At 44.3% G+C, this 14,999-nt stretch overlaps 1 protein-coding gene across 1 annotated transcript in view; it reads right to left on the bottom strand.

Annotated features, from left to right (window-relative positions):
- The window catches only part of LOC135915083 (cyclin-dependent kinase 1-like), a 58,264-nt gene extending 43,531 nt beyond the window's left edge, over positions 1-14,733 (bottom strand). Inside the window, exons 1-3 of the mRNA XM_065448064.1 lie at positions 14,526-14,733; positions 14,205-14,259; positions 10,337-10,493 (exon numbers count right to left, since the gene is read on the bottom strand). Of these exons, the coding sequence (XP_065304136.1) occupies positions 10,337-10,493; positions 14,205-14,241 (194 nt within the window). The 5' untranslated portion in view covers positions 14,242-14,259; positions 14,526-14,733. The remainder of the gene's footprint in view (positions 1-10,336; positions 10,494-14,204; positions 14,260-14,525) is intronic.
- Positions 14,734-14,999: the final 266 nt, after the last annotated feature.

The following is a 14,999-nucleotide window of genomic DNA, read 5'->3' as shown; positions in this document are numbered from 1 at the left end:
GGGAAACTCAAAAAGTGCCTACAAGGCTTTAAAGGGGCCCTGAAACACTTCTTAAACAGTAAGAAAATGTTGCCGATTAGTAGAAGAGGCTCCTGTTGCACCGCTGGTCTACACACCACAGTTGCGTGTAGCATACTTTATCATGGCCGCCACGGAGTGCCGTGAGAAGCCTACTCGCCGCCGTGACACTCAACTTTTGGGCAGGGCTTTGCCCCTGTGGCTTCCCCTTTGCACCTCCCAGCGTAATAGCAGACACCGAAAGAAGAGAGAAAGTCGCTCATTGGTGCGATGACTATGTGAACCTCCACTTATACTTGAAGGACCAAAAAAAAAATTTGTGGCAGAAGATTCGCGAGGCGATGTCCTTCAATAGTGAGGTAATTCTAGGATAAGTTAGAACTGAATTGAATGCTGGAGTTTTACGTGTTAAAACCATGATTTGATTATGAGGCACATCGTAGTGGGGGACTCTGGATTAATTCTGACCACCAGGGGATCTTTAATGTGCCCCCAATGCACATGATACAAACATCTTTACATCCATGTCCCGTTCATGAGGAAGCATTAGGCAATTTGGAGTAGCTTTGGAGCATGAAATGTCCATTCTGGAGCAGTAAATACTCGTCTTAGCTTGGTAAACGTCAATATGAGTGAAATACAGGCAGATGAAGAAAAGGTACTCTTTGACTTTGCAGAACTCTATTAGGTTGTGCAAATCAGCAGAAGTCCACTAGGTGAGCAAAATCCATGACAGGGAAAATTGTCATTTATCCGAATGTAGCCTGAAGCTACAAAGGAAACGCACATGGGTTTCTCAGGAACCACCGGATACATCCGGAACATCCACCACCGGAACATCCGGTTACATACCGGATGTTCCAACTTAATGTTGGCCAAGAAAAAAATAGCCACAGGCTTTCTGTGAACAGCTGTATGTTGATAGGCTTTTGCTAATGCTAGGAGATTTTTTTTTCACTTTGAACAAGCAACTAATATTTAAGTCTATTGAGCTAACATTTATTACCTTACTTATTCAATAAGGAGCCAATGCAAAGGTTGTGTAGAAGAAATGATCGATAACAGCGTATATAGCAACCTAGGTCTTCTGCAGCCCTATTTTCCGACAATAAATAAATAAAATGAATAAATAAAAAGTTCGTAAATTTTTAACATTTTAAATCCAGGTACCAGTAATAAAAGTGGTCTCAGAGGTAAACATTGTTATCAAGTACACTGTGTATATTACGAACACGCAAATCTGGGCCGTGGTCTTGCAACGGTTCGGAAAGGGAACTGTTAAAACATCGTGCCACATCACCTTTGATAAAAGACTGAAGACAAGCACCAAAAACTGCTGATGCATCGAGCAAAAAGCTTGGATGCTCATTCCCAGTACCCTTTTCGCTGAGCGTAAAGATTGACGCAATCTTTGGTGCGCAGAAGCACCGTCACGGTAACAGCATTTTTAGAATTTATTTCACTGGCTTTATTTTTCGTTAAAATAAAGAGGTCTTCACAATTCCTAGGTTGCTTTAAATGCTGTTGTCCATTTCTATACGGCATCCACAGCTTTCACAGCAAAGCTGTACATAGCTACCCTCTGGCAGTGGTCGATGTCCGTCATCTACGCGACACGAAAAAACCTTTGTCTCCAGTTTCTCGTGAATGCCGAGTTTGATTCACTCGTCATAACTGTTTAGTTCACGGTGAAGTTGTAAATGTTACAAAATTCCTGTTCGCTGTCAATATATGGTCGTTTACGGAGGGAGTATAGTTACAAAAAACGGCTGTCACTCTTGTTTTATTGAAACTATCCCAAAACGAATTAGACGGCAATTAGCTGGTAAGGTGACTAACATTACATCGAGTCTCATCTATTTTTCGCAATTACATAGTTCACAGTGAAGTTGTAAATATCGTGGAATTCCCGTATGCTATGCGGCGGTACTTGCACACGTGACCACTTCATAGAAGAATAAATCACTCCACAGTTAAAAGATGTATTTATTGTCTCTGTCCTTCAATAATAATAATAATAATAATACCTACATATACATAGATGCATCGATTGAGGTAAAACACAAGACAGTTTCGCTGCTCGTACTTCATAGAGAAGGGCTGATGAATTTTTTCATTGACATCTCATTTATTAGGTAAATTTACAAATTTAACGAATTAAACTTATTTGTACACAATGATAGAGAAATATTCACAGTGGCCAACATGAACAGCACCCATCAAGGTACAGTGAACGTTGTACCTTGATTAAGTTATGATAGCGCCACGGCGGCCGCATTTCGATGGGGGTGAAATGCGAAAACACCCGTGTGCTTAGATTTAGGTGCACGTTAAAGAACCCCAGGTGGTCCAAATTTCCGGAGTCCCCCACTACGGCGTGCCTCATAATCAGAAAGTGGTTTTGGCACGTAAAACCCCAAATATTATTATTATTAAGTTATGATAGCAAAATACCACAGAATAAATGAGAAGTAACACACTGGGTCATACAGGGTGTCTACCAAGTTGACATTTCCAAATTCCCTGAGTTTTCCAGGTTTTCCCTGAGCACTTTTGCGAAATTCCCTGAATGAGTCAGATCTTTGTTTTATGTCAAGACAGGCTGACACCACGTTGCCCAATGCTGTCACTCTCTAGTAAGCATGCTGAAACAAAAAAAATGACTTAATCCAGTTTGAATAGTAAGGAGTAATATATGTTTTATTTAAAAAGAAAACAGAAGGAAGGTGTTAGTAAAATGCACAGCGAAAGAAATGGTAAAGCCCATTCCAAATTGAGTCGAACATTTTCAAATACGAATGAAAAGGAGATGCATACATAAGTAAATATTTTTTTAATATCAGCTATTTCTATCAACTGATAGCAAGCTCATCTGTATGAGGTCCTGAACTTTGTCACAACTAAGGTTCTCTCTCAGCAGCTGGGAAGTCAACCTCAACTGTCCCGACATACTCTCAGCCCGTACACAACATCTCAGTGTTGGGTTTCACTGCGTAAACAATTTATTTTGGTTTGGATGAGGGACACCTGTGTCTCAGCATCAGCCATCACTTAGTTTTTTTAGCTCAAGCTCCTTCAAAAAGGTGACGGCACCCTTCCTTTCCCGTTAATTCCTCAGTGCGTCGGTCCTTTCTGTTCTCATCCTCCTTCTACCACGCTTTCACCACATGGATCATCTGAAGCATCCTCTTGGTGAGTTGTACAGTCAACATTTGATTTCTTGGAGTTCCGAGGGGCCGCAAAAAAAAAAAAAAATGAAAAAAAAACGGGCAGTCTGAAAAAAATTAATGCATGTCTTTAACTGCCTTTAAGGGCTAAAATTACCACAGGCACGTCTCAAAAAGCTCTGAAGGCCTGCCAGTACGCTTTTTAGGCATATCAGGGCTTGTACTGTGACAGAAGACGACGTGCACGCATGTGTAATTAAGTAATGTATACTGTGTCCCGTGACAATTGCCCCCTTCCCAGGCTTGGTATGCTTCACCGCCTAACACTACGGTACCGAGGCGAAGCTAACTTTCGCAAACTGGCATTACGCAACGCGCTGTGCTCTGCGAGCTTCAAAGCCAATCGCTAGGATTACAAAGGCGGAGTCGGTGCCATTGGTGATAGCGGCGAATTCTTTCAATGAAAAACACGGCACCGGACGGCAAGAAGCTTAATAGCGAACATAGAAGCAGCTAGGCCTGACGTTGCCGCGGTGGTGGTTACGGATTTGCGGATTTGCCTGCGAGAGTGCCGGTTCGAGGCGGCGAGATAATCAAAATAGCGGCGGTGGCGGCTTTGATTAATGCCCTTTCAGACCTGCAGTCGGGGCAATATACATTGACTATATGGAGTACGTGGTGGTGCCGCAAAACCGTGCAAATTATCGGGCATGTCCGAAAAATCGGGCGTCTAGAAAATCGGTCGTTAACTACTCTGGCAATACATCGTGCCGATGACACGGCGTCAATAATGATTCGTTGCGATTCCTCTGTTACTGGAGCCAGCATTAACACGACTTTCGTTCCCTTTCAATAAAGTTACAGCTAATTTTCCCTGATGGAAGCACAAATTCCCTGAGTTTTCCCTGAGTTTTTCCAGACTGTTCAAATTCCCTGAGAATTCCTGGTTTTCCCGGTTGGTAGACACCCTGGTCATACCATGTTGGCCAGTATGCCACATCGCTGATTGCGAAAAGAAGCTCCTAAGATAATTTTGAAAACAATAATGGGATGCAAATGTTCACTGGCTTTCAATCTGCTTTTGTCAACTAATATGTTAAATAAGCTCAATTATTTGGGTGTATTTGCATTTCTGCCACAGGCGCCATAAAGCCAATGTAAAATGGCAACCGATATTTTGTGCACTGCCCAATCTGCCCAAGTTACGTGGTGAACATTGTTGCCACGAATGCAATTTTGGAGGTTCGAGTTTCTGCCAAACTTCTAAACTACGACCACCATTTTCATGCTAAGGTTGACTAAATAGAAAGTTTTACATCCTTGGCTTGCTTTCTGCGGAGGCAAAAGCCCGATTTTGTGTGGCGCGGCCATGAATAAAATAGTGTAGCCAGAGTGCAAATTTCAGTGACAAGTGCAGTTGACATTGCATACCTGCGACCAAGAAGTTTCATGAAAGCAAGCAGATCGTTTGTCAGCATGCCACACTATCATCCCAGTAACCAGACGCGGTGCATGTGTAAAATAGATTTAGAACGTCACACGCACCGCGTGCACCCATTAATCAATGCAGATGTACCAACAGAGCGTGAAAGCGAGTGCTAAAATGTATAACTAAACTTATGAGCTACAGGCTGAACAAACTGTATGACCTTATTCAATCAGCGTGGCTTTCCTTCCCACCTGCCCCATGATATGAGCATCAGTTCAAATCATCTTTAGCTGGTCCGCCTATATGCAAACGAATAACACTTATATAAAACATTCGGGATGCATTAGCTTGGTATGCATTGGCACTAGCCAACACGTCTATGGCTGTGTGGTTGCCAATGAACACGCACATCCTGCTAAATTTGGCGACTTCATTCAAAATTAGCGTGGTGCAAGTTGGCACAGCTCAACAGTTTCACTCAAGATGGCGCAGCACTTCCATCGGTGCCTATGGCAGCCAGAAATTATGTGGGGGCAGCAGCCCAGAAAAAGAGGTTGAGAAAAAGTGAGGTCAGAAACTCTCGCCCAACCTTTTGCATTATGTTGACACTGAAGAAGACATGAAGCTAACATCCTTGTCACACGGGCACAGGAAATGACATTAACTGGCTAATGCCTTAAACTTTAATGTCATTTGCGGGAGGCCACATGGACATGCTTAATGGGAATAAAGCTTAATGCCATTCGCGACGTAGTGCATTCTCGTAACTCACTTGGTCATCAAGTGCGCACTCTCTTTCCCAATGTCTCCATATCCTGACGATACTAAACAGATTCTTAGTGAATAACAATTATTATATTTTTCACTTTCATTAAAATTGCTCTTTCACGCAGCGTAGTGCGTTTTTACAATTACAGCCGAACACGGATATATGGAACCCACATATATCGAATTATTGTCTGTATCGAATTCGTAAATTATCCCCTTGGAAATTCTGTGTTAAGTATAGAAATTCATACGTTTATATCGAACAATATTTTTATCCGCCATTGGATATATAGAACACCGCGCGATCTCGGCACTTGCTGCACCCGCGAGCTACGCACCTCCCCCGAAAGGCTCGGAAAATGTGAGAGCGAGAGGGAGGCTCGGACTGTACTCCCACTGCACACGCTCTCCGACTTGCGGAACTGCTTTTTTTTCTCTCTCCCAATGTCTCATCCTTCCCCCGCGTAACCATAGTGATCGGCTCGGAAAAGGTAGCCAGCAACGAAGGCGCCGACGGCCTCCTCTTTTTGCCTTTTTTTTCCTGCTGCTTTTTCACGAGTTTTGCTCAGCCAACCACAGCTCGTGCCTTTCGTACGTCGCTGTCGCCCTCGGAGGTGGCCATCGCGAGCGCTTTGTTGGCGGAGGCTGCGCACGTGAATTCTTGTGTTTTGTGCGCATTCTTGTGTTTCGTGTTCATTATTGTTTTGCGTGCGTCTCACGACACGTGTGACTGGATCGTGGTGGGCTGACGCAGAAGCAATGGCCGCAGCAAGCACAAGCATCGTCAAGAAGCGGAAGAACCTGGACTTTGCGACAAAACTGAAATCCATTCAGCGCGTTGAGGCGGGCGAGAAAAGTGCGACGGTGGCAGACGACTTCGGGATTCCTCGGAGCACTCTAAGCTCCTTGTTAAAAAACAAGGCGGACATAAAGTCGAAATCGGTGGAGCAACGAACGTCGGGAGCTTGTCGTGTGCGCACTCCTGCCCACGAGAAAGTTGAAAAGGCCCTCTATGCGTGGGGTTTAAAGGTGCGGGCTAAGAAGGTGCATGGCCCAATGCTAATGGCTAAAGCTAAATGGTTTGCCGCTGCACTCGGTGATGACAACTTCGCCGACAACACAGGGTGGCTGCAGAGGTTTAAGAACCACCACAAGATAGTTGGCAAAACCATTTCTGGGGAAAGTGGAGCTGTCATCAGCCAGGATATCCAGCAGTGGATTTCGAAGGAATGGCCGGAAATTTGCGCGAAGTTTTCACCCGCGGAAATCTTCAACGCCGACGAGACCGGGTTGTTTTGGCAGATGCTGCCCAGCAAGGCGCTCGACGTCCGGGGCAGCACGTGTCACGGAGGCAAGATGAGCAAAGTCCGCGTGAGCGTTCTGCTGGCTGCAAACATGGCTGGCTCTCAAAAGCTCCAGCCCTTTGTGATCGGCAAAGCAAGGGCACCGCGCTGCTTCAAAAACTGTAAGCAGCTCCCCGTTCGCTACGCCTTCAATAAGGCGTGGATGACGCGTCAGCTGTTTACAGAATGGCTGCAAGCGTGGGACGCCGAACTGGGCAAGTCGGGGCGTCACGCTTGCCTTCTCGTCGATAATTGCTCGGCCCATCACACCACCTGCGAGCTCCAAAACATCGCGCTCAAGTTTCTGTCGGCGAACACGACAGTGAAGTTGCAGCCGCTCGACCAGGGCATCATTAAGTCGTTCAAAGTCGGCTACAGGAGGCGACTCATTGATAGGCTTTTGGTGAACCTCCGCATGGGCACCGAGCTTAAGGTTGACCTGCTGGAGGCCATTCAAATGATGACGGGCGCCTGGAGAGACGTGAAGCAGGATACTGTGGCCAACTGCTTCCGGAAGGCAGGCCTTGTGACGGCCAAACTTCCCAAAACCTGCGAAGACGGCGACGAGTGCATGGACGACGCGTTTTGCGCGTTGTCGTCCCTTTTCCCGGAGGCTACCGTTCCAGCCGAAGTGTCTCCTGACGACTTTGTGAACGGTGACACCATGTTCAGGCTGTTGCGAGCCTCGCTGACGAGAACATTGTAGCTGCAGTCGCAGGGACCCAGGCCGACAGCTTGAGTGGCGACGAAGATCGTCCGGACGAGGGGGCGGCTACACGCTCGTACTCCGCCGCTGAAGTGGCGGCCGCGTTCAGCTTGATTCGCCGTTGTTGCGGTGACATGGAAGGAACCAGGCTTTCGCACCTGAACAGCCTCGATAAGATAGAGGTTGGCGTCTTTAATTTCATTTGCAAGGCGAAGAAGCAGATCAACATAAGCGATTTTTTTTCAGGCAAATAAAGCATTACGTTGCGTCGTGTGTGCGGAAACAGTTGTCATTTTTGAATGTGCCGATCGGTAGGTCATCGTCCGCCTCAGGTCGCCTCTGGGCCTGTATTTTTTATATCAAATTAATTCGTGATCCACTTCGAGTTCGATATATCCGTGTTCGACTGTATTACAACTCACTTGGCCATCGAATGCGTACTTCGTTTCCGATGTACTCGCCATGGCCGTGGTGACCACATTTTGACGATATTAAGCTAACTTGTAGATAAAAACAACTAATGTATTCTTCGCCTTTTTAAAAGGAGCTCTTTATTTTTGTAGAGATCAGCAGGCAATCTTGCCGCTACGCACAGCTAGAGCACTAATCATGAGCTCGTTAGCCAGGAGAAACTGTTTGATTGCACGGCGGCGGCTCCTTGCCTTGTTGGCCGAATTTCTCTACTATGTTTGGCTCAAAGAAGCACATACGCCAGAACAAGCTGGAGCACACGGTCAAATTCTTCAGGATCACTGCTTGAAAGCTTTGAAGCTGTGAGCACCATTTTTCCAATTTCAATGCTTTGGCTACGCTATGGATTGGCCGTTGAGCTAGCTTTGGCTTCAAACAGTTTACAGCTGGGTGCAACAATGACATTCCTGAAGTAAACTACATACAATATGCCTATTAATGTTTTTCACGCCATTTCTTAAACATCTGCTCTCTAGTATCTTTTGTTTATTGTATTACGATTGGCAAGCAAACTTAATCGTTTCACTGCAGCTATTGCCATGGCAACATTTAAGTATGAGAGTGTAGCAGCGATCGAAATATAATGACATTAAGAAACTTAAGGTCCTAAACTTTTAATGGCATTAACCTCGCCTGTGTGGCACAGGTATAAGTTTGTAGACTACACTTCCAGAATATGAATAAAAAACAGGTCGCTCGCAGTGACAGCAGTAGGGGGGGAAAGAAGTGGAGACACTCAAGCAAATGATTGGTGATGATGCCAACTTGAAATTTCCGCACCAGCTCTTCAACCCACATAGATGAGGCAATGTTAGGCTGTGGTTAGCTAGTTGAACAATACTAATCACTTCAATGCATTTATAAATAAACACGATCTCAAGCTAACAAAGTGCAGATTTCTCCTTGGCAAAAAAAAAAAACAAATTTGCAAATGCTTCACAAAAGCTGTAACGTTTCACTAAATTTCATCAGTGCTGTTAAAACTTGAAACAAAAAATTTGCTTTTTTTTTCACCAATAAGCCATCTTTTTTGGGCCAAGCAAATGTATACAGAGTTCTGAAAGGGCACACTACCAGTCTAGCCAGACAAGGTGTTTGTTTAGTGTACATTTAACTGGTAGAGAACTTTTGAACATTTTCAAGCCAAAGAAAAAGGATGAAAGACGCCTTAGCACTGGTGCCAGATGCAGCCTAATGTCAAGATATAACTACTTGATGTGGTACTAAACACAGCGTACAATGGCCCAGTATACAGACACACAAGCAACCACCAGAATACTTATGCACAATGCCAGTATCTAGCTGATGCCAGGTACAAGCATATAAAGAATGCAGTCCCTTGACAGTCAACATCAGTATCCCAATGCAACTTTGCAATCTAAATTCAAAGCCACGTAAGAGAGCACAACCCAAGTTTTCTTTTTTTGAGGCAGGTACTCAGAGACTGATGTGCAGATACAAGGGCTCACATTACCCTAGTGGCTGTATCCCACACCAACACTTATTTCATAAGGCTGCAGCATAGAATTGTATCATCCAAATATGAATGAAAAACAAAAAACACACAGAGAAAAGCTTAAAAGGGGCTGACAAGGTACTATTGTACTATCCTCACTAGTAGTAGTAGAAAACTTTTACTGTACAAAATGTGACGAGCAGTCTTCAGGCTGGTCGGGGCCCCTATTCTAAGGCTCCGCTGGTGTGAGCTCTTCAGCTTGCCTGAAGTATGGCAGCCTTCTGGGCCACCTCCTTCAAGCTGGAGAGCAAGGCCTCCCATCCCTCTCACGTAGCGGTTTCGTTAATGTTTTCTTGAGGCACCTCAGCGCATTCCCACGTGATGTGGTCCAGCGTGGCCTCAGCCCTACACCACGGGCACTCATCTAGATATCGCTCTTTAGCTATTTTGTGTAGGAGGTGCAGGTGTGGGTAAGCTTTAGTTTGCAACTTGCTCCAGGTGACTTTTTCCGCTTTTCTTAATTTCCAATGGGGTGGGGCGAATTTAATTTGAGCTCTCCTGTAATGTGGATTGCCGATCGACTCCAGTCCATTGGTTCGGGTTCAATACTCGCCTCACTGTCAGGATGGCACTGGTATGTTGCGTGCACAGTGGCCACCGTGTGGGCGAGTGCATTTCCCCAGATGCCAGTGTGACCTGGTAGGCAAATCAGCTTGATTGCGCCGAGGTCCTTGTTTTTATGTATCAGCTTGGCAGCCGCAATGCAGATCTTATTGTTTCGGTAGTTTCTACACGCCTGCATGGAATCCACTAGGATGTGGGCTCCCTCACTAGTACATACTATTCCCAGTGTGCCAAAAGTTGAACAGTTCATAACAGAGGACACTAATGATGAAAGTGTCAATAAAGACTATATCAGATTTGTTCAACAGTAATGCAGTAATAATGAACAACCACAAAAACAACAATAAAGGTTACCTAACAATGTGCTTGTGTCTCAGTTCCTTGAGCAGTGCGATTTCTCGTATGGCTGTAGATGGAACACCTTCATCTTCACTCTCAAGGCGAATCTTCTTCAGTGCCACGATCTTCCCATCACGCTTGTCCTTTCCCTTGTACACAATCCCATATGTACCTGCAGACGTGTCACAACTGTAAGTGTGCAGTAAACAATAAGAAAGGTGGCTGGTATAGCAGGAGCCCTTTGAAAGTAGGAGTGTGCAAATAGCGATTTTAAGACAGAATCGAATAGTACCTGAACTGAATAGTTTTCGAATATTGAACAGCCATTATCACAATTAATATAAATAAAACGGTGTTCCACCAAACAAATACTACTTTGATGTGGACTGCTTAAATACCATTCCAGAAACCTCGCAGCGCTTGTTTTGTCCCAAGAAAAGACTGTTTATGAGGAAATTGCGTCGGATGGGTTCGCACAACTTTAGGGCAATTCAAATTGGCCGCTCCGAGCAGGGAATGCTGGCGTTGCATAAGCCATCACTGCCTTTGACTACAGTCGGTGAGTAAAATGACGCCGGACAGATGGCGATACAGTTTTCTGCACAAAACACAAATGCACGGCCATGGAGAAACCGAGCCAAGATAGCATTGGATTCGCCGCTGCAGCTGCTCATGGTCAAGTGGCGTGGACCGTTCAGGCAACCAGCGACATGACGTGGATGTGGCATTCTATGCTAATTGCAGTTCACGAGAGTTTCACGAGCCAGCAAAACCAGCGCAGCACTACGTGATAACTAAACTACTCAAACGCGGAAGTGCGGGCATCACAGAGCAAAGAGAACGAAACCTTCCGACTGCCGGTAGGTAACTTCAATGAGTTCTTTATTCTAAAAATCAAATGGAATTGGACAACAGCATTTTCCTTAGTTCTATAATGCAATACAAATATCTCTTTACTACAAGTGCTTGAGTACTAGTGATAGAATTACATTAAGGAGCGCCTTCATCATCAGGCTAGTACTTGAATGTCCCAGGGGAGTCCCTAATCATATAGAGCACTTACCTTGATTTCTCAATTACTACTTGATTTCTCAATTACTAAAGCTCCGTTCTTGATGATATTGAAGCTTTAGACATCCTCGAGCCCCAACCTGTCACTTTAGCTTGACTTAATATTTGCCTTTAGTGTCCCTTTAAAGTTGGCAACTTTTTGTGATTACATAGTGTATTGTGAAATGTTTTTAAGAGTACAAATGAACCATTAGGAGTAAACAAGTTTCTTCACATGCCCAGGACTCTTCAGGGTATGAATGATCGTACAGTATGGCTACCTAAGCAACGTAGCCTGCTCCAGTATGCAAGCTCTCATGTTTGATATCTATACTATGCCTGTGGGGGCGAAAATTTACTGTACTTTTGCTCCAAGTTGATATTTAATTGGGTACAGTTGACCTTTAAAAATATTTGCATTAACAAAGTGACTATTTGATTCATTACTTGAAGGTTTCAAATATTCGAACACCCATATTTGAAAGCAACATTTTCAAAAAATTAGCTGTCACAGATTGCACACACTTTCAGAATTTGCAGAGTAAACATCGCTTAGAGGCTACATGAGTGAAGAAAAATTTTTTAGTGAGCAGAGTGTGGCACAAAAAGAACTGCCATGAATGTGTGCAATATATGAATATTGCTACACATAAAAGCCAATTCCTCTTTGAAGTTGTTATGCTCCTTTGACCCAGGTTACAGACTGCAACCACTGTAATGTTTCCTCAACCCTATTTTTATAATGCTGGACTTCAACAATTCACAGCTCCTCAACATTGCATAATGGACAACACATCAACTTCCGTCCCGTGCGAATGCTGACAAATGTGATGACCTCTGTCCACAGGAATACCAAACAAGCCCTAAGACAGTCTGGCAAGGAAATGAACTGTAACTGCTGAAGTAAAAGGCTGCATAAAAGCAGTAAACAGGTCCTGAATGACAGCAGACAATTTCCCCTAGATCCTGCAAAGTCTTGTACATTGGGCAAAGAAGTGCAACGAGTAGCACCGAAGCAACAGAAACATCAAGCTGAATAGCTTTCATAAACACTGTACAATAATTCGAATAACAAGCAAATGCCCCAAAACAATGCGCATGGCTATGATAAATGCTGTGCAGTGGAGGGCTCCACGTTAACTTTTGACCACCTTAAATTCTTTAATATGCAGGCAAGGAACAGCAAACTAGCATTGTTGCTTTCCACCCCATCACAATGCGACCACCATGGCTGAGAATTGAACTCGCGAGGACGTGCCCAGCGATTGAAAAGCTATACATGGATCCCATGGAGGCTGGCACTTGCACTACCAGTGAGTGCTAGGGGATCACCGATAGCCAAATGCATGTCAAAATGCATCACAAAAACTCTCATTTTCATGTGATAGAAAAGCAAGCTGTTGAGTGAAAAAATAAAGATTGTTTAAATTTTGGATTGAGAAAAAAAATACTATCTTAACCTACAATGATTAAGAGATTGAGCAATCAACAGCAGACTTACATGAGCCAACATAGAGGTGGAATTTCATCCTTGTACCAAATAGGTGCTTCTATGCCAAACTTGGTTACTAAGCATTTGCGTTGTTACTGTGATCGCAAGGTGCATGAAACGGCTTTAGAACATTCAATGTGTCGTGCCTCTTTCCTGCTGCTAACAAATGTGTAATAGTAAGCATTTCACGTTATTTAAGCTTGTAGAGACTTAGGAAATCCTGAAAGCAGCACTAATTTCACAACTATCTTGCTACTGCAAGATAGGATGACAGCAGACAATTTCCCCTAGATCCTGCAAAGTCTTGTACATTGGGCAAAGAAGTGCAACGAGTAGCACCGAAGCAACAGAAACATCAAGCTGAATAGCTTTTATAAACACTGTACAATAATTCGAATAACAAGCAAATGCCCCAAAACAATGCGCATACATGACCATCTGTGCTTGAATCACGTTTCCCTGTCTCTGAGGTTATAGCTGCGTCTGTTGCACAGATGATTCTGTTGCAACGTGATTCAAGCACAGATGGTCATGCTCGAAGTATGAGCCTGACCATACGAAAGCCGAGACGTGCAACTCTAAGCTGCTGCTATAGATACAAGCAAATGTTTTCGGAAAAACATGTTCACATAGAAAAGCAGATGGCTGGAGTGCCAAATTGGCAAAGCAAAACTCAAAGTACTCAAAGTCAAGTACAATAATCAGGACTGCAACCAAATGCTGCAACAGACGCAGCTATAACCTCGGAGACAGGGAAACGTGATTCAAAAACAGATGGTCATGCTCGAAGTATGAGCATGACCATACGAAAGCCGAGACGTGCAACTCTAAGCTGCTGCTATAGATACGAGCAAATGTTGGAAATGTAAACATTTTGCTTTCATGGCACATAAGTTATGCCCTGGTTATGTTGTCAGAGAGGGTCAAGTATTGTTTCATAATGAGGGAAACACTTAATACCGGTTTTCTTTGGTCCACAAATTTCAGCCTTAGTAGTTCCGAGTGATACATTACTTCTCTTCTTTTGTTTCGCGAAAGGTTAGCTCACCGTTTGTTCCAGGGGAGTAAAGTGCTTCAAAAGGTGCACGCCTTATTGGCTGAACAAAAACGAAAAAATTGCTGAGGAACATGCATCCTATAAAAATCACACACAGGCTTCGTGTAATGACCTTTCTTTTTTCGGAAAAACATGTTCACATAGAAAAGCAAATGGCTGGAGTGCCAAATTGGCAAAGCAAAACTCAAAGTCAAGTACAATAATCAGCTTTCGCACCAATGTCTGGCTGAACTAAGTATGCTGCTTGCATGGTGAGCGCAAATAGCAAAAAAATGTTTAACTACCTTCACCGATCTTTTCCACCTTGACGTAGTTCTCCATTGTGTGGCGGCGTCTTGGCTGCGGATAACGAACGATGACCGTTAGTCAGTTTGAAATCAAATGTAACAATAAAATGTCAGATAAAAAAGCAGACGCGCTCTTCGCAAGGCGACGCACCATTAAAACACAGCTTTCGCGCAGCTTAATGAAAACAATCACATTTTCAGTAAGCCTTTGTAAAACGTGTTCAAGTTCAAACCGGACGTTTACAGCGAAAACGGCACCGCACCATGCAGAAGCTTACAGCCATTAAAATTGCACACACAAATACTATAACTACTCACGTTTAGAAATATTGCCACAGGGATGCGTCCTAACTCGGCAAAAATTGCAAAAAAACTTCCAGCATCGGGACTAACCGACCATGCAAAGCCTCAACCGCCAGTTTTCGAACCGAGCGCCAAATGAGATATTTGATTTCGCGCAGCGGCCAATCGCACGTGAGTCGGGCGAGACTGCGTTGGCTACGTGATGGTAGTGATACGTGAGCTTGCGAGACTTCGCGAGACATTCGCAGAAAGCGTTCACTGCGCCTGCGCGCGATGCCAGCGCCGCACCACGGATGTAGGCGATTAGTCGACTCTTTTTTAAGACAAAAATGAGAAACTTTCGTCTATGGGAAAAATGGCGTCTGAAAAACCGGCCCTGGCACATAGTTGTTTTGTCACCTGCCGACATCTGCAGATAGCAGCGTTTCAGGGAGGGTTAGGAGCGGGCAATACGCGGCAGCCCTCCCTGAAATGCTGCTTTCTGCAGAT

The sequence above is a fragment of the Dermacentor albipictus genome, chromosome 1, assembly GCF_038994185.2.
Source record: "Dermacentor albipictus isolate Rhodes 1998 colony chromosome 1, USDA_Dalb.pri_finalv2, whole genome shotgun sequence".
Lineage (NCBI taxonomy): Eukaryota > Metazoa > Arthropoda > Arachnida > Ixodida > Ixodidae > Dermacentor > Dermacentor albipictus.
The sequence above is the reverse complement of the archived record's forward strand: the minus strand, read 5'-3'. Positions and strand labels throughout refer to the sequence as shown.